Source organism: Natator depressus, chromosome 1 (assembly GCF_965152275.1).
Source record: "Natator depressus isolate rNatDep1 chromosome 1, rNatDep2.hap1, whole genome shotgun sequence".
NCBI classification, from domain to species: Eukaryota; Metazoa; Chordata; order Testudines; family Cheloniidae; genus Natator; species Natator depressus.
Window position 1 is genome coordinate 45635845 of NC_134234.1, and position 26063 is coordinate 45661907.

At 43.1% G+C, this 26063-nt stretch overlaps 1 protein-coding gene across 4 annotated transcripts in view; it reads left to right on the forward strand.

Annotated features, from left to right (window-relative positions):
• The first annotated feature begins 4478 nt into the window (after positions 1 to 4478).
• PAN3 (poly(A) specific ribonuclease subunit PAN3) overlaps positions 4479 to 26063 on the forward strand; it is a 118220-nt gene continuing 96635 nt past the window's right edge. For 3 of the 4 annotated variants that reach the window (XM_074958933.1, XM_074958949.1, XM_074958942.1), the window contains exons 1-2: positions 4890 to 4902; positions 18863 to 18984. In XM_074958933.1, the coding sequence (XP_074815034.1) occupies positions 18976 to 18984 (9 nt within the window). In that variant the 5' untranslated portion in view covers positions 4890 to 4902; positions 18863 to 18975. Of the gene's footprint in view, positions 4903 to 18862; positions 18985 to 26063 lie in introns of all 4 variants that reach the window. The other variant, XM_074958924.1, reaches the window with a different exon arrangement.

Below are 26063 nucleotides of genomic sequence, written 5' to 3' on the forward strand. Positions count from 1 at the left end.
ACTTTGTAATGGTATAACCCCAGGTTATTGTAAACCCAAAATAACACAACACAGTCCCCAACTTGTGCCTTCTCCTTAAGTTGGTAGGTCTGTCTAAGCTTTCTTCTTGGGTTCTTTCCCTGAGGTCCTGTCTGTCATAAACCCGAGCTAATCACATCTTTTTTATTATATTCAGGATAGAATCTAATTAATCACAACTGCCCCACAGAGTCGGTAGCAATTAAACTGCAACTCCCAGTCAGATTCCAAACCTGCTAACAAGGTAGAGACACCTATCTACGGTCATGCAGTGGATAGTCATTTGAGGTAAAAGATGTTTGCACATCCTTCTGCAAACTCAAACCTTGTCACAGGAGCTCCATGTACTCAAAAAGCCATGGTGCAAAAACCCTTAGGGCCTGGAGAAAGCTATTTTCTCTAGTGATTCCAGCGTGAGTGAAATCTGTCAGAACCCATGAGGTCATATGCCTGACTCAGGATGTTATTTCCATTACTCATTCTCTGTGGTTCAATCATAAAGTTACAGCTCCGTTAGAAATTTGATGTCTTGCTGAAAGTACCCCATGGCGTAATGCTGTTCATAATGGTCTTCTATATACTCCTGAACAACAAGAGAATCTCCCTCACTTGAGGGCAGCCTCATCTGTCTTGATCTGACTCACAATGGTAGGCTGGTTTCCCCAAATAGGTATGGAAATCCCACGGCTTCTGAGATGGGAATCTCTGAAAACTCCCTAGAACAGAGGTGGGCAAACTACAGCCCGTGGGACCGTCCTGCCCAGCCCCTGAGCTCCTGGCCTGGGAGGCTAACCCCTGGCCCCTCCCCTTCTGTTCTCCCTCCCCCACAGCCATGCGGCGCAATGCTCTGGGCGGTGGGGCTGCAGAGCCTGGCCTGACCCGGTGCTGTGTGCTGCCCAGAGCAGTGTGGCACGGCTGCCTGTCCTGGTGCAGCCACGCTGCCAGACACTGGTGATTCAGGCAGCGTGGTAAGGGGGCAGGGAGGGGGTTGGATAGAGGGCAGGGGAGTTCAGGGAGTGGTTAGGGGCGTGGGGTCCGGGGGCAGTGAGGGGACCGAGAGCAGGGGGTGGTGGATGGGGCAGGGGTCCCTGGGGGCGGTCAGGAAACGGGGGTGGTTGGACGGGGCAGGAGTCCCGGGGGGGCCATCAGGGGGTGAGAAGTGGGGGGGTCGGCTAGGAGGCAGGGGCCGGGCCATGCCTGGATGTTTGCAGAGGTACAGCCTCCCCTAACCGGCCCTCCATACAATTTCAGAAACCCGATGTGGCCCTCAGGCCAAAAAGTTTGCCCGCCCCTGCCCTAGAAGCTGGTTAAAATGAATGACATCCCACTCCAATACAATTGGGTTAGCCAACTTGTACTGCTCCCCAACAGACAACTTTATCCTTCCATTTGGACATGGTCTAACATCCCCATGGATGTACACTATGTAGATTACCTCACCAGCGAGCGTGTGGTACTCTGGCACTACCTGGTGTTCTCAGACCAGGGACTGGTTGCAGTGGGAGCTGACCGAGATGTCATTGTTTGAATGAGGACTCTAGTGGACACCAGTGAGCTGCAAATCTCACAGAGCAGATGTGTCTGTGGTTGCATTCCACAAAGGGACATTTGCAGGGACTATGACTAGAGCCCCATATAATAAGCAAATAATAGAACCCTGACTCCTTGGGTAGGATGGGCCTGGATCTTGCCCATCTTTCTGACCAACCTCTTCAACTGAGCAATTCATTTGCTCTCCCTTGGTTTGCAACTACCTGAAGAAGTCATATCAATAATGCTAATTGCTAGAACTGTGGTCTGAGGTTTCATATTAAAACAGCTTTTAAAAATGTTTTTGAAGTCTTTATATGATGAGGGAGTATTTTGATTTGTTTCAATGTGACATTTAAAATCCCACTCACTTTTGAAATTCTCTTTTCATACAAACTGTCAAAGCATCTTGATGGCAGCCCCTGATTTTCTATTTTTTATAATAATGAGTCTAAGCAAGACAAAAAGGAATCTTAATTCCATAGTAAATGTTTTCTTACCAAAACAATATTCATGGCGCTTAAAAATATGGGGATTCTTCTGCTATATATATATATATATATATAATTGCAAGGATTGTGTCACAAATGGTGGAGACAGTCTGAATGAGGAAGATTTTAAAAAAATCTTGAGATTGCAAATGACTCATTGAAAACCCACATCACAAAATTCTCCATCCCTAGAATCTTTAAACACACCTTTACAATGGCAGGTTTGCCAACTCTCACTCATCCAAACAGAGAATCCCTTATTTTGCATTAATTTTAAGTCAGTTTTCAAACATCTGTGAAGAAGGAATTTGTTTTTCAGCATGAAATTTACGGTTATGCTTTTGGAAATCTTTTCTGAATCCTGTCATAAAACTCAAAATGAGGGTGTGTCCAAACCCCCACCTTTCGTCTACAAAGGAGAACACACACTGCAGAAACAGCCTCACAATATTATTTAGTATTTACACAATGTCATAGTTGTACATGGTGTTTTCAGGCAATTAAGAAATGACAGGTCCCTGGCAGAAGATTTTAATTTAAATAAGAGAAAACACAGCAAGGGTTGGCTGTAAGGAAATGGGGAAGAATGGGAGGGGGGTTACATCATCAGTGAAAGAACATGAGATATTCTCATTGTTATATATATATTGTATTAGTTCCTTTAAAAATAATATATTAGAATTTGAGGACAGTATCTACAAGACTAACAAAGGGCCGCTGGTTAAAATGGGAAGTTCTGATTAAAAACTGATATCATGACGCAATATGCGGTAGCCTACCGAGTTAGAACAGACAATAGTACAAGATGGATATAAAAAACAATGAAAGACAAAGTGGGTGAGGTAGTATCTTTTATTGGACCAATGTGTTGGTGAGAGAGGCAAGATGCAGAGCTATGTGTGGCTCAAAAGCTTATCTCTCACCAACAGAAGTTGGTCCAATAAAAGATATTACCTCACCCTCCTGGTCTCTCTAATATCCTGGGACCAACATGGCTGCACTGCACACAAACAATGTAATTTATATATACATTTAAAGTTATCATCAGGATACATTTTTCTTCACACCATATATTGTATAAAAATACCAAATATTTAGCCATACCTGCGTATCATGGAAAATTGAAAACCCTGGATTTTCTTGTTGAATTACCCTGCTATCACCATACTATGCCTCATTTTCTGTCACTTGGTAATAATTCTAAATTTAATGCTTTTACCATCTCTGCCATTTGAGGGGTCCAATCCTACAGCCCTCACCTCACCCGCCTCATTTGAGGTCAGAGTACTCACAAATTCATAATTTTAAAGCCGGAAGTGTGGCCAAGTCAGCCTCTCCTGTCTTGTCTGGTGGAATGCAAGCGAAGAAAATTGGTAACATGGTACACTTTCTTTGAGTCTGCATATTTTAAAAGAGGGTTTAGTTACAGAATACAGTAGAGATATCACAGAGAGTTTTTTTCCCCTAAATGCATTTTGAATCAGTACCATGTTTGAAGGTGACGGGTGAAATCCTGGCCCCACTGAAGTAAATTGTAAAATTCCAGTGGCGTCAGCCGGGTGTTTCCCATTTACTTCAACAATTTCACGTTATGTCAACAAACCATCAGACCGAAGCTGTGTCTTAAACCATTACTTAGCTAGCTACAAGTAAGCTCTGCGGAAAGGTGGTGGAGCATGATAATCTAGTCTGACCTCCCAGATAACAACACAAGCCGGAGAACTCACCCACAGGAGTGAGGGCTGCGGCACCCCTCCCTGACATGGCAAGCGCCTCCCTAGTTTGTTTGTTTGCCCTGCACGAGCAGCCTGGGGCTGATCAATGGCTAGTCCTTCTCTCCTGCGCGCGGGGGGCTTTGCAGCCCCCATGGAGGAGGCGTGAACACAGCCCTGCACAACCGCCAGCCTCTGAGCCAAGCCAGGCGCAGCTCCTCGCTTGCGAGGCCTTGGACGCTTTCACATGGTTCCCCTCAGAGGCCGCAGCACCTCAGGCTGCGGCCTCTTGGGTGGTGTTTCCAGCAGCCACGAGACGGCCGGGGGTGCCCGGGGGAGGGCCCGTGTCCCGGGGCTGCGGCTGCCACACGCGGGGAGATGGGTCCGGCGAGAGGCGCGGGCCCCTTCCCCACGCCCTGCGCGCGCGGGACCCTCTGCCCGGGTCCCCCAGCCCCTCGCTGGTCCCGGATTACCCAGAACGCCCTTCTCCCGCGCATGCGTAGCGGGGCGTCCGCTCAGGAAGAGGAAAATGGAATAAACAAGCCCCGGGCCGGGCCCATTGACGAGCCGCCTCCGCGTCTCCCCTCCGGCGGGCTGAGCCGCGCGGCCCCTTTAAGAGAAGCACAATCGCGCCCCCGGCTCCCCCCTTCCGGAGTCGGAGCCCCGGGTGACGGCGGCGGCGGCTCCCGCGGCCCCTCCCCATGGTGCTGAGGCTGGCGGCGTTGCCATGAACAGCGGCGGCCTCCCCTGCCCGTCCCCGGTGGCGGGGGCCCCGGCGGGGGTCGGGGCGGCGGGGGTCCCGGGCCCGGCCCCCGGCGCGGGGCTGAAGCTGAAGTTCTGCCGCTACTACGCCAAGGACAAGACCTGCTTCTACGGGGAGGAGTGCCAGTTCCTGCATGAGGAGCCCGGCGCCGCCCCCGCCTGCCCCGGGCCCCCGCCCGCCCTCGGGGGGCTCCCGCTCGGCCTGCCCGGCCCCAGCGCCCCCGCCGCCGGGCCCGGCTACCCGCACGGGGCAGCCCCCGGAGCGGCGGCGGCGGCGGGGCCTAAGAAGGCCGAGCTGGGGGGCAGCCACGGCGCCGGCGGCAGCGGAGGAGGAGGAGGAGGAGGCGGCGGCGGCGGCGGCGGGGGGCTGGATGGACCGCGGCTGGCGAGTGAGTGCGGGCGAGGGAAGGAGACGACGGCCCAGCCCCGGCAGCAGGGCCGAGTCCCGGCTGGTGGGAACTGGCAGGGCCAGGGCCAGGCAGCCCGTCCTGCCCCCGGGCGGCGGAGGGGGCTGGGGATGCTGGGAAAGGTGCCCTGCTTATCCCCCTCCCCCCGCGCGGATACAGGGAGAGAAGGAGGATAGGGTGCTGGTTAGAGAGGCAGGAGATGGGGATACCAGGGAGGGTGTCCACCTCCACGCTGGGTAGAGCTGCAGGGAGGAGATGGAGATCTCAGGGATGGTATCCCCTGGGGATGTTGGTTAGGGAAGCAGGGGGGTGATGGGGGTTACCAGGAAGGGTCTCCCCCGTGGATGCTGGTTAGGTATGCAATGGGTTTGGTGGGTGGCAGAGATGCGTGAATGCCCTTTGGGAAAGTACCTAGCATGCTGTGAGTAATACCAGAAGCAAATACTAAACCGTAACGGCGATGGCTGAGGCTGGTGGTTGGGGAGATTCAGTGCAAGTAGCTCGGCACTGTGTAAAAGGAAACTGGTTTAATTTGTTCAGAGATGCTTTGAAATGACCTGCTGCTTTGAAGTGACCTGCTGCTTTTCATATCTTTTTCCTCTTTACACTATCCCCCCAAAACCACCAATTTGCTCGTCCATGTGTAGGTGCACAAAACTTCTAATCTCTTCTGATGGTGCCTCAGTTCCCAGTTTTCATACACCTCTACCCCGATATAACGTGACCCGATATAATACGAATTTGGATATAACGCCGTAAAGCAGCGCTCCGGGGGGAGGCGGGGCTGCGTGCTCCGGTGGATCAAAGCAAGTTCAATATAACGCTGTTTCACCGATAACGCGGTAAGTTTTTTGGCTCCCGAGGACAGCGTTATATTGGGGTAGAGGTGTATTTGGAATCTGTTAAATTTTTTTTTTTTTTTTTTACTAATTAACAGAAGCTTACTCAATTACTTTCTGGCTGACATCAGGGAGATCCAAAAGTGTGTAGGCAAAACAGGGAGCCTGAGTACACCAGCAGGTAAAGTGTTTTTGTATCGGAGTCAAAACAGGATATTCAAAACTTTCTGCTAAAGGTTCTGCTGGAAGAGAGATTAGCATGAAGAAGCTATTTGACTAGTAGCTTTGTAGGGTAGTCAAGTTGGGACAATTTTTAAATGAGATTATTTTGATGGGAATCTTAAATTTCCCAACTGGTACACTCATAGTATAGCCCTTCATCCTCAGATGGCAGTACTTTTTTTTTTTAAGTATTTCAAATTAAGTCCCCTTTCTCACTCCTCTTCCTCCTTCTCCTCAAACAAGTGAGAATTGCAAGTGTCTGGGTTCCATATTAAGCTGAGTTACTGTCAGTGATGCATTTGCTATACTTGAGCTTTATTAGCTGTGTGCTTGAGACTTGCAGAAAACTAGCTTTGTAAATGACTTGGTCTGTAGTTGCAGCAGCACTCAGCATAGCAAAATCTTCTTAGCTGTGGAGGCTTTTTTAAAAAAGGTTGTCATGCCCTTTTAAATTAGTACACTACATTTGGTTGCATTATGGGTTTGTGGCATAAGCTTAACGTTTGTTTGCATGAAGTAACTTCTAACTATCTAATGTTTTTTCATGGTACTTTTCTGAAATTCAGATAGTGATGGACGGTATAGATATAGCTGACAGATGGCAAGTTTGTTCATGGTATTAGACCTCTCTACTAATGAACTTTGTTGCTTTTGTATCTCTAACAGTAAATTACAACAATTATAACAGTAAATTATTACTGTGGTGAGCCTGTTCCATTGAGTAGTGTTATCTAGGTAGTTAATGTGAGATTGACAAACATAGGAATGTAACACTGTCATGTGTACTTTTACAGGAGGAGAGGGTAGCACCATCTATGGTTAAGATTGCCCAACATTTTCCCGTATAAGACCCTGTTTTCAGTTTCTTATAATTTTGCCAAACTTGAACTGGTGGAACTGAAATTTTTGAAGCCAGTTGTTAACTTAGTTTGAATTTTTTTTGGAAAGTTTTTCAGCAAAAATGGTTCAGCCATTTGTCAGACCAATTTGGGGGAAAAATACACTGTTTTTCCAATGTTCAAAAAATTCTTACGTCCTTTTGCTAAGAAGCACTTGTGCGGCCAGGCTTGGAGCAGGAGTTGAAATTTGGCAGGAGGGTTTCCTTTATGTCAGAGATGTCTCTTTTTTGCTGTTCCTATGAGGGGGAAGAAACATCAAGTTATAAGCCTTTAAAAATTTCGCTGTGCATATGTTCAGTATGGACTTGAGAATTTACCAGCTAAATTCTCTGAAGATTTTGTCTGTACTGAGCACGCTCTAGCCCAGGGCACGGGGACTGAGTAGGACGTTCCTTGTAGTTGCAGCTCCCTGCTCCTGTGGCCCCAGACACAGGAACTGAGAGCTGGCAGACTTGTTTCTATGCCCTCATTGCTTCTCCTGCTGAGTCCCAGGCAATGTGGAGAAGGAAGCCACCTGGTTCAAATGCAGGAGCACAGAATGGGCAGTGCTAATTGAATGATCTGCTATTCAGTAGCTTATTTACTACACACACTAAAACTCTCCTCTGAATACAGAATTATTAATTTCCTAATGGGCATTTCTGCCTCGCTTATCCCTATAGTATCTGAAATCATAACAAATGTTTGTTTATTTTCGCAACACCCCTGTGAGGTGAGGGAGTATATCCCCATTTCACAGATGGGGAGCTGAGGTGTAGAGAGATCAAGGTCACAAGCATCCACTAATTTTGAGTGCCTAATTTGAGAAACCTAGGATCTGATTTTTCAGGTGGAAACTTCTTAAGTGCTTTATTTGTTCAAAATACAGTTCCCACTGATTTTAACTGCATCTGTTAGGTCCACACTACCCTCCTTCTGTCAGTGGTGTGCTGCCTCACCAGGAGCACCTCCACTGACTGAAGAGGAGAAGTGTTGGGGGGCTGAAAGCTAGGGCTCTCAGCCCCACACAATTCCCCACAGGGAACCCAGCTGCCTCCCGGGCTTCTCATCTCCCCATTCCCCTACGGGAGCAGGGAGCTAGGGGCAGCTGGGCTCTAGCTGCCCGGCTTTCTTGTCGGTTTCAAGGCTTCATGGAGCCCTGAAGTTGAGAAGACAGCAAAGAGCCAATGTAAGTAACCCAGCATCTACACAGACACTGCGTCATCCTAACTACACCATCATAAGCCCTACACCTCTTGTGGAAGTGGCGTTATTATGTCGGTGTAGTAGGGCATTTACTTTGGTGGGGCAAGGCTGTGGTGTGTACACTGACATATTTAGATCGATGTAAGCTGTTTTATATCAACCTAACTGTGTAGTGTAGACCAGGCCTAGGTGGTCTACACTAGGTGGTCTCCTTTTCCTACTTAACCCTATTCTGGTCTTGTCCTCTCAATACTCCTTTCTCCTTGTCTTTATTCTTTATCAAGAAAATCCTTCCTTGAATTCTCTGTAGGACACTTCCGGTTAAAAATAGAAGTAGAACAAAATTTAACTTGCCCACAACACTTGAGGTAGTAGTGCTGCTCTAGGTCCCTCCATTGCAGCACTGGTTGATAATTCAGACTGTCCATGATCTGAAGGTGGGAAGGGGCATGGAGACCGGGATCACGACAGGCTGGCCTGATAGTCATAATGCTGCTGCTCTTACAGTCAGCAAACTACACATTTTCAAGCTTACTGTGATGATAGCAGTAAGCAGCTGCTGCCACAGTAGAGGCAACACTACAACAACACTGTGGGGACCATGCATACAGTCACTCTGAACACATCAAGCCAGTTCAAGAAATTCTGTTCTCTTAGATGAGACCTACAATTTAGGTTTTGTAATATTGGTTACAGAAATTTGTTCATAATATCTGTTTTTTAAAAAAGGTATTGAAGACTTAAGCATCACCATTGTTTTGAAACAACATACAGTAGTTAAGAGACTCAGAAAGACAATCTGACCAGAAAGCTAGATCTTTAAAAAACAAACAAACAAAAAAAAACCCCAAAACAAAACTTGGATTATGATATTCTAATGCAGTGGTTTTCAAACTGTGGTCTGTGGGCCCTGGGCATCTGCAGACTATGTGTAAGGTTTCCAAAGGACTCTATTTGAAATGTAGGGGTCAGCAAATTAAAAAAGGTTGAAAACCCACTATTTTAATGTATTGTAACAGAATGGAGCATTATTTTAAATATGTAATTTTTACCTTTGAAACTATTTTTATATTGCATCTTACCTGCCATTATATTGCAGTGCACCATATTAAAGTTAAGATTTCATTTTACCCAACACATTCTACATATTGTGTCTAATTTGCAGTAAACATAGTTTTTAGAGGAGAAATTCTGGGGTGGGGGAGGAGGAATAATGAGTTAAGATTTTGCCATATTAGTGGATGCCAATGGTGAGAGATCCAGGATGAGATGTCAGAGAGATGGGTAGAAATGCAGGATTGGGTAGACTTGTGAATCATCAGTTTAGAGAATGGTAGCTTTAAAAACTGTGAGTGTATTACATTGTGCAAAGAAAAAAATGGAATGAAAGAAAGAGAAGACGAAAGATGGGGACCAGTTCTATAGTAATGTATGGCACTATAACTTGGTGTAATGGGATTAAAATTAAGAGGGAAAAATTTAGGATGATCAGGAGAAACATCTGGGTAGTGAGATGATCTGGCTTCCAAGGGAAGTGGTGGAAGCTCCGTTTCCTTCAAGATACAAAAGTAGATCATGATGCTAGGGGTACATCTACACTGCATTCTTAGCCTGGACTCTACTCAGTTTTGAGCCCAAACCTCTCTTCAGTGTACACACATCAGTCTGACTCGGGTCAACAAGCACTTAGGATCCAATCTTAGGACCCTTGGTGGGGGGGTGGGTCAGAGCCCAAATCCCGCTGTGACTCAGGTCCAAACCCTGTCATTTTGCAGTCTGGACGCAGTTCAAGCTGCAGACCTGAGTCAGAAGGACCTTGTATAGACCTGTTAGCAGGGATGTGAGACCCAGATCCAGCAATTGTAAGCCCAGGTTTACAGTGCAGTGTGGACACTCAACTGAGGGCTTGGAAACAGCATGTTACCAAGCCTGGGTCCCACAGACATGGGCTTAGTGTGCAGTATAGACATACCTTAGAAAAGGTAGAGTCGAAAACCGTCCTACGCTGTGATAAGATAGGCTAGGCTGTGCGTATTTTAGTACAATCTGTAAGGAGTTAAAGGAGGACTAATTGCATTGCCTTTGTGTTGTGTGGCTGAATTTCTGAGTCATATTTCTGCTTTGTACTTTCACTGATTTCAGAAGAGTAAATCTTTTTAGTCACCTAGTTAAAGCAATCTGTTCCTCAACATTCTTCACTGAGAATTCAGTGTTGGAAATGAAATACAAACTTATAAGAATCAGGCCCTGGTCATGGATTGTACAAACTACAGTCGGGTTGGATGTTTTGAGTGCTTACATATCATAAATATGAACCAACTCTGTATGGTTAATGGGTGTCCCTCCTCACCATAAGGACAGGAAAATACCAATAGTAATCTTAAGTAGCAGAACATTTTTACTGTCTTCCCTCTGAAAAGAAAAAAAATATTAGCCTTTAGATACAAAATTTTGAAGTGAGAGTATATTTTTAATAGTCCTCTGTTACTTTCTTTTCATCAGAATTTTGATGCAGAATATCATGAAGAGACAGTGTTTGGAAAGCACTTGGAGAGAACATATTTTGAAGGTGTGAGGATTGAAAGTAATTGCTGTGGAGTGAGTGTTATCACCATTTTAGTGTTGAGGTGTTGCTGGTTTTGTAAAAATAAAAGAAGAAATTACATGTGCTCCAAGGAGTGTGCAGTCTAGATTAGACATATCTATGGTATGCACATTTTGCAATATTGAACAGGAAGATTAGCTCTCCTATTAGTAGTAGTAGGGTATAGTTTGCTTATTTTATGTGTTTCTGTTTTTTCCCTTTTTGTTTGTAAATAAATTCCTGATCGCTAAGTTGGAGTGTTTGTAATAAAGGCAATTAGTTTTAGTCTTGACTTGAGAAATGCTATATTAAAAACAGGCATAGAAGGGGTATCAGAGTTAAAAGCTTAAAACAGTGGTAGTGACAATACATAGAATCACTTACTACATAATATAAAGCACATAACTTGTACTTTGAGATCCATTAAACAGTGCACAAATGTTGATTTTTAACTCAGGTTTATGGTTGTTGTTTTTAGATAGAAGAAATGGCACTACAAAATAAAGTAGGTCAAATATAAGCCCTACAAATATCATAATATTTTAATGAAGCTAAAAGCAGTTTTCCTAAGTTTTAAATGACATCTCTCACACACAGGTTTTGTGTCTGCTGCAAAAATAGATCTGGTTTTTTTACACTGCACTAGCTATCTCTGTAAAATTCAAGAGGAGACAAGCCACTGTAGTTTTTATCTCGCAGTAGCTAGTTGAGTTGAACCCTTGGGGCAGGGTGGGGGAAGAGGGTTAATTTCAACTAGCCTACATTGAAGTTAAAATCTACCTGTTCCTTGTCTCCGACAGGATTTTGAATCTAGATAGCCATCTCATTGTAAAAACACACCTTTTATTACAGACATAGCTATAATTTAGGATTTTAAGCAGTGATGGCAACATACAAGGTTCAATCTGGATATTACTTTTCCAGAAGTCTGTGATATGCTGTGCTGAAAAAATTAGGAACAAAGATAATATTCCATGTTTGAATAACAAAGATGTTTAACTCTTATTTAATGCTGATACGTAGTAAACACTTGAGAAAGGTTGTCCTAGTTAAAGATTAATGCATCTGTCCCTTTGATTAATCTGTAAGAAAGCTCTCTCTCTAAATATGAGACCTCGAGCAAAGCCAGGGAAGACCAAATTTTACATTTCTGTTATTTTTAAGATATAAAAAACAAGCAGAAAAATCTTCTCCCAAACATTTGTTTCAGACCACATTTACACCACATAAAGAAGCATAATAAGGGCACAAACCCAACTCTTTAGGCTTACCTTTCAGGTCCCATTTTAAGCATTATTTCATAGTTATGCAGCTCATGAAAAGCAGAGCTTCCTGTTAAGCAGGTGTACTTGGAGCTGCTCTCAACTTCTTTCAGTAATCCTGGAGTAAGAGAGAGGGAGATTTGGCCATATTGCCTGTTAATGTTTATATTAGACTTGCCCTTCATTTTCCAACATTGCATGTGATTTAGCCAGCTGAAAGTCACTCACTGACTCTTCTCAAAGTTTGGTATGTCTAGGCATTTATACCAGGCTCATCACTCCGGTTTCCAAACACCTAAGTTGTGACTAAATCCTTTGTAACTGAAAATATTGGTATTACTCTTTTTAAAATAAAAAAGCTGTTACTGTCCTTTGTTCTCCTGTTGTGCATGCAATCAAGAGTCTCTGTTTCCTGCTGTGGCAGTGGAAGACGTATACTAGAGGAGACTTTTATTCTTTATTTCAGTTATCAAGCTCAACTGCTGTGCTATCATAAGCAAGAAATTGCTTGATGGTTTTCTTTTTAAAAGTAGAAAAATGTGTTCTATGATTCTTTCTAAACTTGCCTTCCTTCACTTGTTTCCAGCATTGCCAAAAGTAAAAATATGTTTTGGATCCTCCAAGCCACTTAAAAATATGTTCTGTTTTATTAGGGCTGGCCAGTGATTTAAAAAAAAAAAAAAATCTCAGTTAATCACACTGTTAAACAATAATAGAATACCATTTATTTAAATGGTTTTGGATGTTTTCTACATTTTCACATGTATATTGATTTCAATTACAACACAGAATACAAAGTGTACAGTGCTCACTTTATATTTATTTTTATTACAAGTATTTGCACTGTAAAAAAACAAAATAAATAGTATTTTTCAATTCACCTAATACAAGTACTGTAGTTCAGTCTCGTTATCATGAAAGTTGAACTTACAAATGTAGCATTAAGTACAAAAAAACTGCATTCAAAAATAAAACAATGTAAAATTGTAGCGCCTGCGAGTCCACCCAGTCCTACTTTTTGTTCCGCCAATTGCTCAGACAAACAAGTTTGTTTACATTTGCAGGCGAGAATGCTGCCCGTTTCTTGTTTACAGTGTCACCTGAAAGTGAGAACGGGTGTTCGCATGGCACTGTTGTAGCTGGCTTTGCAAGATATTTACATGCTGGATGTGCTAAAGATTCATACGTCCCCTCATGCTTCAACCACCATTCCAGGGGACATGCTTCCATGCTGATGATGGGTTCTGCTTGATTACAATCCAAAGCAGTGTGGAATGACGCATGTTCATTTTCATGATCTGCGTCAGATGGCACCAGCAGAAGGTGAATTTTCTTTTTTGGTGGTTCGGGTTCTGTAGTTTCCGCATTGGAGTGTTGCTCTTTTAAGACTTCTGAAAGCATGCTCCACACCTTGTCCATCTCGGATTTTGGAAGGCACTTCAGATTCTTAAACCTTGGGTCGAGTGCTGTAGCTATCTTTAGAAATCTCATGTTGGTATCTTCTTTGCATTTTGTGAAATCTGCAGTGAAAGTGTTCTTAAAATGAACATGTGCTGAGTCATCATCCGAGACTGCTATAACATGAAATATATGGCAGAATGTGGGTAAAACAGAGCAGGGGACGTACAATTCTTCCCCAGAGAGTTCAGTCACAAATTTAATTAACACTTTTTTTTTTTTAATGAGCATCAGCATGGAAGCATATCCTCTGGAATGGTGACTGAAGCATGAAGGGACATACGAATGTTTGCATATCTGGCATGTAAATACCTTGCAATTTCGGCTACAAAAGTTCCTTCCAAATGCCTGTTCTCACTTTCTGGTGACATTGTAAATAACAAGAAGGCAGCATTATCTCCTGTACATGTAAACAAACTTGTTTGTCTTAGCGATTGGCTGAACAAGAAGTAGCACTGAGCGGCCTTGTAGGCTCTGAAGTTTTACATTGTTTTGTTTTTGAGTGCAGTTAAGTAACTAAAAAGGTCTACATTTGTAAGTTGCACTTTCAGGACAGAGATTGCACTACAGATTGTATGAGGTGAATTGAAAAATACGATTTCTTTTATCATTTTTACAGTGCAAATATTTGATTTCAATTACAACACAATACAGTACATATGAAAATGTAGAAAAACATCAGCAATATTAATGCATTTTAATTGGTATTCTGTTGTTTAATAGTGTGATTAAAACTGACTAATCATGATTGATTTTTTTAATCACAACTAATTTTTTTGAGTTAATTGTGTGAGTTAACTGCGATTAATTGAGAGCCCTATTTTTTATATCTGTTGTTTGCCTTAAATGTTTCCTTCCTTTTTTTACGCTAAAATCTTAGTTTGCTCATCATTCTCAATTTCTGCTGACGTTGCATGAAAGAGAAACGCAGTCTATTCCCCTACTTGTCACATCCATCTTTGCTCCTCAAACTAGTCTAGCTAATTCTTTCACTGTTGTGGGGAAATCACTAGGTCTCTCAGGGTAAGATCATCTTGAGACTGTTTAACCTCGCTTTCCTGAAGCATAAATAGTGCTATCACAAGACAAATGGATGTATTTCTCCTGTAAGACAACTTTATCCAATTTCAGAACTTTCCCACCACCCTAAAACAGTAAACAATTAATCTAAACTAATTAAAAAGTATACTTTTGGGAACTAGAACAGTACTGGAAATGCTATTTTAATGGTACTGAAAGCTGAAGAATTTGAAAGTATACTTATGAATTTTAGTTATACAGAAAAGATCAAGATGGGCAATTTGAATGCAGAAGCTAATGTAGTTCAATAAATGTGTGTCAATAAAAATTCAAAGTGGCGACTCTAAAATCTGTTCAAAGGTGTGTCCCAGGCCCGTTACGCATGCATCTCAGAGACCTACTTTCCCATTACTCAACACTCTTTATCCTTGGTGAAATCCAGGCGCTTCCAGCGCAAGAGCTTTCTTTAGGCTGGCCGTGATACACAGTTACAAAAGTGATTTTAACAGTTGTGGCCTTCCTCAGAGGGAAAAAAAATCTGTAGCTTGTCTGAATAATTAGTTGTCAGAAAAAAAGTCAAAGAAGAGAAAAAGCTGTTAACATAGATTTGTGGTCTTCCAGATAATAGACCAAGTGACAACTGCCTCATCTATTTAGGTGATTATCAAGCACCTGTTGCTGTAGAAACTGTTTCCCCAAAAAAATAATCTTATAGAAGACATGGTCAGACAAAGTGGTCTCTGTTTCTCTTGGCTTCTAGAAAGGTGTCTGGAAACTTTTTTCCCTCTTCTTTTAGTGTATGTCTATGTGAGCTGCATCTTGTCCCTTTCTGTCTTTCTTTTCTTAGTCATTGCTGTTGATGTGGGAAGGCTATGTTAAAGAAATGAATCCTGGGTTTTATTCTGAAGGCAGGGAAGCCAGGGTTCATTTTTCACTTCTGGAATATAATTCCATAGCCTCAAGCCATTATCTTGAGAACTCTTGTCCTCTACTCTAATGAGTTTAACCCTGGAAGGTCATTCATTGAATCATTCCTGTGGAACATGACTGTTAAGTTGTTCTTCTAACTAATTTGGTACAGTGCAGTGGAAGGGCGTATGGATGAGGACTGCTACCTTGAAATCAGCATGTTTCTTTGTGGGGAGCCAGTGTAGTGAGCAGAGCACCATAGTCGTGTGCTCTCAGTGGCTGGTGATGCGTGGGACGTGGGTTATTGTGCTTTGGTCCTGTTAGGATCTTTTAAAGGTCAGTGTAATTACTTTAGTACAATCAGGTGCAGTCACCTAGCAAGGAAGTTATGAAGTCGTGAACAGTTGGCCAGATCATTACTCTACAAAAGAGGCTTGTTCTTCTTCTAGGTACAGATACGAGAATATTTTGGAGCAACTACATCTCTTGTGAGTGTCCAGAAACACCAAGGGGTCCAGGAAAACACCCAAACTACAGAATCACATGGCATTTTGAGGTAGACTCTCACTGAGAGATGCTGTGGTGGACAGCTCTTCAAAATGTTTTCATGATGCAATTTTTAGCCCTGCAGCCCAAGGCCACAGCTGGCCCAGGTCAGCTGACTCAGGCTTGGGCTGCAGGGCTAAAAATTGCTGTGTAGACATTTGGGCTCAGGCTGGAGCCTGAGCTCTGGACCCTCCACCCTCATAGGGTCCCAGAACTCAGGCTCCCGTTCCAGCCCAATCACCCCAGTGATTTTTCTGCCCAAAAGACTAAGCCCTGCAAGCCCAAGTCAGCTGATGAGTTTATACAGTGTATCTTGGAATGGCAACTGTTCTTGAAACTTTGAAAGTTGCTAATGGCCTTCACCAGTCAGGAAGGACATGGATTTAACTTGTATAGTGTAGCATAAAGCTGCAGCAGTACCTCAGTTTCCAATACTGACTGAAATTCAAGCAGAGACGACCCCTGATTCCAGGGCAGCAGACACCTCAGTGCAAACCTAAGCAATTCTGAATGAAAAATAACATGAAAACAACTAATTGTCACTAAACAGAGCCCCAAATTTCCATCTTGAAAAAACTACCCGGTGAATGTCAGTACTTCTGGGTATAGTGCTTAGATTATCCACGAATACAAAGTTTGTTTTTAAATCAGAAGATGCAGATATTGCTGATTATGCACTAACCCAAATTTAGGTGAGTAAATTTAAGAATACAGTTTAGACATTAGCAACCAAGTATGCAGATACATCACTCATGAAAAGTTACACAGAGTTGGTTGTGGAAAGCACATATACCAATGAGTGAAGATTGTCTCTCAGTAATTGAGAATTTAGGGTAGGTTGTCCATTTGGAAAATACAGTCCATGAGGAGAGTATTTCAGTTACTTTCCCCACAGTGCTTCTCATCGGCACTCCAGCTCATCCTTCCTGGTATTGCAGATGTCGGTGATATGTTCTGTGTAGATGACCCTTGACCATCTGATGGCCTCTGACACCATGAGTTGCCGCATCAGCCAAGCGTAGTGTTGACCAATTCTGCAGTCCGGCAACATTTGCTTGTTACTGGGGTCCCATGCGCCCAGGGCTCTGATGATCAGCGTGTCTCTCTGAATCTGGTAACCCTTAGCTCTCAAGGTGTCAGCCAGAGGGGTGTATTTTTCGAGCTGACCCTTCCTAGTCCAAGTTGGATCCTGACTAACAAGGTGTGGCAACAGTATTTGATAGCTCTGCAGTTTTCAGTGTTCTCATTACAGTAGGTCCACAGAATGGAATAGTCTTGTTCCAGTATTCTGAATTCACACTTCCCATCTAAACAGCTGTGGGCGAGTGAGGTAAGAACATGGCCAAACTGCAGATGGAGGAGTAGTAGTTCTGGGGCCTCAAAGAGCTCCCTCTTGGCTGTTCTTCTGGAGTTGTGGAAGAAGACCTAGAATGTGCTGCAGATACAGAAATGGCTCTGCCTCCCTGTTCCTTTAGTCCTTAAATTTAAGATTCAAAACTGACTTGAAAATTTCATGTCATTTTTAATGATGACATGTAGTTGGGGTCTCTAACATCTGTAATACACCGCTCCTGAAAAACGCTTAAGTAGCAGGCTAAATGCTAATGTCATGTCAGGATTAGTTTAATTAAGGGCATGTCTTCACTGCGAAGTTATCTTGCGATAGCTCAAGTGTTCCCCTTAACTTGTTCCCTCTGTTCACACACAACCTGACATTCAAATGCAGTGATGCCGTTAACTTAAGTTGGCTGGCTCAAATGGGGATATAGGCTGAAGCGTGAGTGAGCGCAACTTGTCAATTGCTAACTGGATGCTGGTTAGTGCCACTTGAGTGCTGCTGCTACTCTAATGCTGCCTTTGTTTCTTTTGAAAAAGCTTTCCTGCTATCTATCTGTTCTAGTCTGGAAGCAGGGAAGTTACCAACCAGTTCATGCAGCCTGCTTTGGCATTCAAAACCCTACATTCACATGTGGGTGTGAATACCAGCAACTGCAATCCTTCAGCTTGGTACAGAGATCCATTTGATTCTGTTTGACGGTGGTGACTAGGAAGACATGTTAGCATGCTACCAACTGGCTGGAGGCTGATACCAAGGTTCAAGTTGCACTGATGTGGTACAGGTCTTTCCTCAGAGTTGGATCTGTGCCTAATATTCACACATTTATGCTTTATGGAGGGTTTCTTTACTGAAACATACCTTCCATAGAACCATAAAATCTTGATTCTTTGATGTTTGATTAGTGTGTTTTAGCTCTTCATGAAATCACTATATTTTTTTATTCTTAAAAATCTTTATTGCACTGTAGTGGCAAATTTATATAGGTACAGTTGAAGTATTTTATTATAAGCCCTTGTTTCTAGACACTGAACTTTCTTAAAATATGCCTTGGGAATTAAATCTTTCATGCTTGTTCTTAGCCTAGAAGAACTTTTTGGCAACTTTGAATAAAATTGTCCAACTACTTTTGAAAAACAAGATAATGAAAAGTTTAAGGAAACGTAGAATGTCTATGCTGTAAGATGTTGTTTGAGTTCTTTCCCACACATCATTTTAAGTTGTTAACTTGCTGTGAATGTTGCCATCAAGAGGAATGAATACATTGTTTGAAAAATAAATTATTGAACACATTGAGAACTTCTTACTATGTATGCAAGATCATTACTTTCCTTTCTTTTTTAAAAAAACTTCCTTTCCTGATGCTCCAACCACATTACTTCCTATTCTGATACCATTACTTGTTCCTTCCTCTTTCCACATTTTTTGCGCTCCTCCTCCTTGCGTTCAAGGCTGTGCACAGCTCTGCCCTGCCTACCTCTCTGCTATAATTTCATATTGTGCACACACGCCTTATTTACCATCCTCCATCTAACTGCTCCTTTCATTATATGTACCAATATGTTTTCTTTGTTGCTTCTCCTAGGAATGCAAGTCTAAATATAGACATATATTTTATTGGCAAGAAACAGGTAGACTTGCTAAACTAAAATCATCTGAAACATTTTTCCTTTTTCTTTTAGTTCCTGGAATAGATGGCGGTGGTTTAGCTGATGCTAGTCTCACAGATTCCTACTTTAGTACCAGCTTCATTGGTGTTAATGGATTTGGAAGTCCTGCTGAAGCAAAATATCCCATGATGCAGGTAATGTTAGCAGTGAACTGTATCAATTTGCACTAGGTCTGACAGCCATTGTTGTGCCAAGAACTGAAAACAGTTAAGTGGCAGGAGCAACAGAAAACTAACTTGCCTTTCTACAACTGTTTTTCTACCTGTTAAAGTACATTTGGCTTTCCCATTTCATCTAAAAGGGTGGAAACAGAACAACCTTGTTCATTCCTTCGTGTTGTAATTGTCTTTATTAGCAGTTTTGTTTTACTTATGTTCCTTTAGTTTATTTCACTTTATATTATTGTATATTGTGATAGACCCAGGCCAGTTGGGTACAGCAGAGTAGTAGAAGGCACATATACTGGCCACTGGATAAACAGTTTTCTGTTCCCTGACTGACCAGAGCAGGGGCTGCTCCAGGCTAGGATGGACACCTGCCTCCAATTAACCTGCAAAGAGTCAGGTGAGGCCATTAAGCTAATGTGAACACCTGACTCTAATTAAGGCCCCTCTGATACTATAAAAGGGCTCACTCCGGTTAGGCTGAAGAGAGGAAGTGCGACTGAAGGGCTGGGTAATGAAGACATCCTCAAGCCACTGGAAAGGGAGCCCTAAGGTAAGGGTGAAGGAGAGAGAAGCAGGAAAGCTGTGGGGAAGTGGCCTAAGGAAATGTAGCAACTCTGGCAGTGAAAGTTCGGCTGCCAACAGCTGCTGCCATTAGGGTCCCTGGGCCGGAACCCGGAGAAGAGGGTGGGCCCAGGTTCCCCCGCAACCCACCACTACAGAAACACCTCCTGGGAGGGGAAGACAGGACCCTATCAGGACAGGAGGCTAAACTGTTCTGGAATAAGCCCATAGGGACAACAGAGACTGTGGGAGTTCTCACCAACCTCCTTGCTGGCTTATGATGAAAAGGGCTCAGTAGACTGTAACCCTGGCCCTAGAGAGAGAAGGGCTATGTGGAGTGAGCCTCTGAGGCTAGCATAAACTGCCTGGAAGCACAGGACCCATGGGGACAAAATCGGAGCTCTGCCACAACATGTATAATATTATTATATTACAGTGGAGTCGCATCATACGTGCATTTAACTTACGTGAATTCAACTATACGTGCTTGGCGAAAAAAAAAGAAAAATAACAATAACTCGCGGCGGTGGAGTACTGTACAGGAGTCGACGGGAGAGCGCTCGGGGGTTGATGCATCCTGTCTAGACTAGACGCAATAAATCGACCCTTGCTGGATAGATCGCTGCCTGCCGATCCAGTGAGCGTCTTGTCACGCTGAGTGAGATTCTAGTGTTTAAAGATGCGTATTTTTCGTACAACATGGCCCCTAAACGCAAGCCAACTACTTCATCTGGTGCTCAGCCGAAGAAACAGCGATCTGCTCCAACGTTGGAGGAAAAACTGGCTGTGTTGGACTTACTGAGAGATGGTATGTCGGTCTCCAACATGGCGCATAAATATGGCCACAACAAATCTAGCATCCATGCCATCAAGATTCGAGAGAGAAATTCGTCAAGCCGTGGCATCAAGTGCTCCAATAACTGCTAAGGTGATGAGCCAGGTGCGTGATAAGACTTTACTGAAGACTGAAAAGGCATTAAACTTATGGCTGGAAGACATGAACCGTAAACGGGTGCCTATCGATGGCAACATGTTGCAAGAAAAGACTCTTAGCCTCTACGCGCTGTTTATACCTCCCACTGAAGATGGACAGCCTTCTGATGAGAAGGAATTCAAAGCCAGCCAAGGTTGGCTTAACAGTTTTAGGAACCACTTCAACCTCAAAAATGTGCAGACTACTGGTGAAGCTGCATCTGCCAATGAAGAGACAGCAAAAGCCTTCCCCGAACAATTAAAGAAAATCATAGAAGAAAAAGGCTATCTTCGGAACAAGTTTTTAATGCTGATGAGACTGGGCTCTTCTGGAAAAAAAATGCTCAACTGCACTTACACTTCGAAATCAGAAAGACAAGCCTCTGGCTTCAAAGCAGCTAAAGAGCGGGTGACTGTTGTTATGTGGCAGTGCGGCTGGGCATTCAATAAAGCCGGGCTTGCTCTACAGGGCTGCAAATCCCCGTGTTCTAAAAGGCAAGAACAAAAATCTCCTGCCTGTGTTCTGGCAATCAAATAAAAAGGCTTGGTTGACGTCAGCATTATTTCTGGATTGGTTCCCCAAGTGTTTCATTCCGGCGGTCAAGCGGTACCTCAAAGAGAAAGGACTTGACTTTAAAGTGTTGCTGATCATAGACAATGCTCTTGGCCATCCTGAGGCACTCCAGTTTGCACATGACATTGAAGTAGCCTTTCTCCCTTTTTTATTCTTTCATTCTTCCATCTCTCTCTCTCTCTTTTTGACTATACGCGATTTTCGCCTTACGTGCTGACGTTAGAACCTAGCCCCCGTGTAAGATGCGACTCCACTGTATATTAAATCCTCTTGTGACTTGTGGTCAAAATATACTGCAATCTTAACTTTAACTGTCCAGGTTTCTTTTTAGGGCCCCCCCCCTTATTTGTGTCTATCACATTTGAATTGGTATGACTAACTTTTTTCAGCCTTTTTACTCAAAACTGTAAAATATTTTTAATTGAAATACATTTTAATGTCCTTAAGCCTCTGAAATGGTGTGAACTGTTAAAGTAACAGTATACTAATAGCTTGACTTATGTAAACTCTCAGGTAAACATCTATCACACTCTCTCTATGTGCATTGCCCACAGAATATAAACTAATTAAATGACCTCCATTTGCTATGTAATTTTTTGGAATAGATTTTATTTTATAGCAAATATAGGTGTCCATTATATGTTAATGTATACAATATAACAGTCATACAATACAATCTGTTGGAAAGGGCTGCTCATCTTACTTTGAAGCATAAATATACGGATCTGCTAGTAAATGCAGTAATAACCTCATAAAATAAAGCACTCTAACCCCCAATCCATCCTCTCTTTAAAAACCTGAGGGAAGATGGTCTGTCTATGGGCTTGGAAGGCTAATAAATCCAGATTTTGGGTGACCAGGAGCGGCGAGTGCTTTCTCATGGAGAAAGCCCTGAAAGCAGCTTTTTCTTATTTTATATCAAGGGAACTCCAGCTCATAAGGCTCCTTTGAGGTCTGGTATGGTGCATATAAAAATAACCAGCAAAGGGTTGGAAAGAATTAGGTGTTCCCTTTCTTCCTTCTTTTTCATGTATGGTATGAAAAAGGCTATATCACTTATTTTAAATGGGGTTGGAGGATGCATAACTTGCTATGTCTAATTTTTTTTATTACTGGCAGCCATGCATGAGATGAAAATTGCCCATCTTGACCTCAGATCTCAAGGTGAGTTGGTAGGACTGGAAATTAGAAAATCATTTTCCTATCTCTGAAGAAATTTGAGCTAGATAGCATTGAGTTAAACATGGAACTATGCAACATACGCAGCGAAGTTTTGCATTTTTTGAACTCTGATCTTTAACAGCAACATCTTCCTTGTAGAATACACAACCTTTTTTATAATTTCATACTTCTTTCAGAAACATAGCACATCATGCACTTAACCTGGCTGCCCATGCAAATGCTGAATATTTGGTAATGTTGCTAAGGTTGTAATTCAGGTTTTGTGGGTTACTGTGCGAAAAATTAATGTGTTGTGTGTAGTGTTTTCTTATCTGTTGAAGGCAGAAGAAAGTTCCTTGTGAAAATGGGGAGTCTTGTTGCTGAAAACATGCTCTGTGGACATTAAGCTTACTGTTAAGAAGTGTCCTATAAGTTGACATTTTCTTGGTTTTAGGGTTTGATTTGGAAGATGTTGTACTTAATCAATAAAATGAAGTTTCTGTCCGTAAAGTATGTCTCTGGAATATATGAACACAAATACACAAAAATTATAGGTGGGGCTACCAGCCCCACCTATTAAGGTTGCCTGACACATCTCATTATAAGAGTGCATTTTCAGTTGCTTATAACTTTGCCAAATTTTAATTATTTGGGCTGCAATTTTCCATGCTGATTGTCTGCCTCAGGATGATTTTTCTTTTAAAAAGGTTGCCCAGAAAATTTCATTTGTTTCCAAGAACAAGGGTAGGAATATATTCTTGTAACCTTTTCTTTTAACAACTTTACTGCCCCTGCGCTTTGGAGCAGGGACTCGAAATTTGGTAGGCTGGTGGCCATTGTGTCAAGGATATACTTCTTGCTGTCCCTGTGAAAATCTGCCTAAATTGGAGCAAGTTATAAGACTTTGAAAATCGCAGTTTGCACGTGCTCAATATAGACTTCTTAGATTTTAGTAGCTAAATTTCCTGAAGATTCCATCCACACTGGGCATGCTCTGGCCCAAGGCAGTGTGGGGCTTTCCCTGCATTTGCTGCTCTGGGCTGCTATAAACTCTGTTGGGTCCAGGTTGGGTAGAAGAACTGAGAACTCCCTCCTGTGCTCTGAACCCCCGCCCTCTGCTGGGCCCAAGCAGCATGGAGGAGGAAGCTGCCTGATTTGTGTACAGAGGGGACAAGAGCTGGATATTTGGGGATAGACTGAGTAGATGGGACATGGAGGCTGTGATTGAAGGCTGATAGAGAAACTGGAGGCATGGCAAGAAGTTGAGGTGAGGCCGATCTGACGAGGAACTGGAGTATGGGAGGAGAACTGGGAATGGCTAGGCAAAGAGACTAGGGCAACAGGATGATGACACTGAGATTGGACAAGAAGCTTGGGGAGTGAAATTGGGAACATGGACTGCGGCACCAGCGACTGGAGGCCAGGGGAACTGGGAATGGTTGAATAAAATGACTGGGATTAGGACTTGCTGGGCAAGGAGGTGGATGAAAAGCTGGTTGAAGAAGACACAGGCTTGGGAAAAGGACAGATTTCAGGTGATGGAGCAGAAGTCTGTGCTCACTAGAGCATGCTTTCTTCTAGAACCTGGAATGGAACCCAAGACTACTAAATCTTACCATTCTTCTGCTGTCTGTGAAGCTCACTGGCAGTATCCCATAACCCTTTAGTGCTGGTGCACATAGAAAATGACTGCCTACTACTGCTGTCAGTTACTCTGTTAGCTCAAGGGGCAGAGGTCTGTGTGGTGTATCTAAAGGTTCCACCCCTTCCGGTGAGCCATACGAGACTGAGAATGATGAAACATGATGGAATTTGTTTTTTTTTCCTGTTGGTTCTTTTTAGAACCTAGGTAATTACTCACACACACATCTGTTAAAAGAACATTATTAAGGGGGCAAACATCAAGCACTCAATGGTAAGGAAATACCAGAATTAAGGTTGCCTGTGCCTTAATTTAGTTCCCTTGTGCGTATGTATTGTGATACTGTTTTTAATTACCTGGTCACAAGGTCCCCGTCTCCTTCAGTATGCAGAATAAGCATCTGTTCAATATTTTGTTTACTCATTCATGTTCAATGTGTGGCCCGCAGGCCTTATTTACCACACACCCATTCAAACCTTCCTCTGAAAACAATCATTTGCTCATGGGCTTTTCTGTGGAGCTTATCACTATAGCATTGGAGTGCTTCAGAAGTATTAATAAATGTATTTACACAACACTCCTGTGGGTATTGATCCCCATTTTTCAAGTGGCGAACTGAGACAGAGATTAATGTCAAAATGAGTCCACTAATTTTGGGTGCCCAACTTGAGAAACCTACTACCGGATTTTTCAGCATACTTCTTATTATATAGCACTTCATGTTCAAAGCACACTTCCCACTGACTTCAGTTACAGCTGAGAGTGCTCAGCATTTCTGCAAATCAGACACCAGGGTCCTAAGTCAGAAAATGGAAAGACACATTTAGTGACCACCTTTGAAAAGTTTGGTTTAAGTAACTTAACTACCTTATATGGGAACTCTGTGGTAGAGGCAGTGATAAAAACCTATGCTCCATAGTAGCATTCAGTCTCCTTTACCATGGGGCCATTCTTTCTTTTCCTGCAGTCTGCTGCCTCATTCATGAGACACTTTTCATCTTTTGCAGCAACTGAAACAGTTACTACAGACAGCAGTCTCCTTCACTACACAGCCCTGATTCATCCCTACAGCAGGCCTATCCTGTACACTGAATGGGGCAGGGGTCCTGTGGAAAAACTAGTATGTGATCCTGTAATTAAAGACTGTATCATAATGCATACACTCCAGAGGGGCACATTAAGATTGTACAGACAACCTAAATTTTTCTTTGAGTTCTTGCACACATCCATTCCACTTAGATATGCACATGCCAGTGCACTGAAGCCAGAGAACTTTTCCCCATAGCAGTATCCATTGGGGCAGTGCATGTGCCCTCTGCACACTTGTGGTACTAGCCAAGGCTATGAAGGGTCAGAGCAGCCCTGACACCCCTTGCTCCACTCCAGTTCTGTATCATATCCTATGGTCGGTAGTCAGCGTGTGTGAGCTGCTCACCTTTTTTTTTTCGTTCTCTCTTTAGGAAAAGTTTTCTAGAGGTTTTTTTAATTGTAAATAGTTACTTTTCTATAGTTTTAATGGTACTCATTTGCAAAAGATGACTTGATTTTTGTCTTATTGTTCTTTGAGCTTTTCTGTATGGGGGCCATGCCTAAATTCCTGTGGGTTAAGTGTTGTTCTGGCTGTAACTAATCTGTCAGTCAGCGAGCCTAACTCCTTCAGTTTAAGGTGTGTGGGAGAAGAAAATGTGAGATATAAGTGCCCTCTCTGTAGGGGGGTTAAGATCAGGACTGAGAAGTTGAGGGAAGTTCAGCGTCAAGATATCCTGGTGGAAGCAGCTTTGTGCTCAGTTTTGGAACCCAGGTGTTCAGTATGCAGGAATTTGGACTGTATTCCATCTTAGAACATTCTACCAGGCTTGGCAGCATCCCCGTGCTGAAGAGGTTCAGAGAGATGACACTCTTCTCTGTCTCATATCATGTAAACAGCAGCAGAAGTCTAGCACTTTGACCTCTTCCAGCCAGAAAAAGCCCTCTTCATCTTCAAGGGGTAAGTCCCCAACAGACTTTCACAAGAAGACCACTACCAAGGTTAGAGCTAAGCCAGGTCCCACTCGGAACTCCCCCATATCACATTCTGGCGATGTAGAGTTGTCAACTCTGGCACCTAATGTGGTACCATCCAACGTAGGCCTCGGA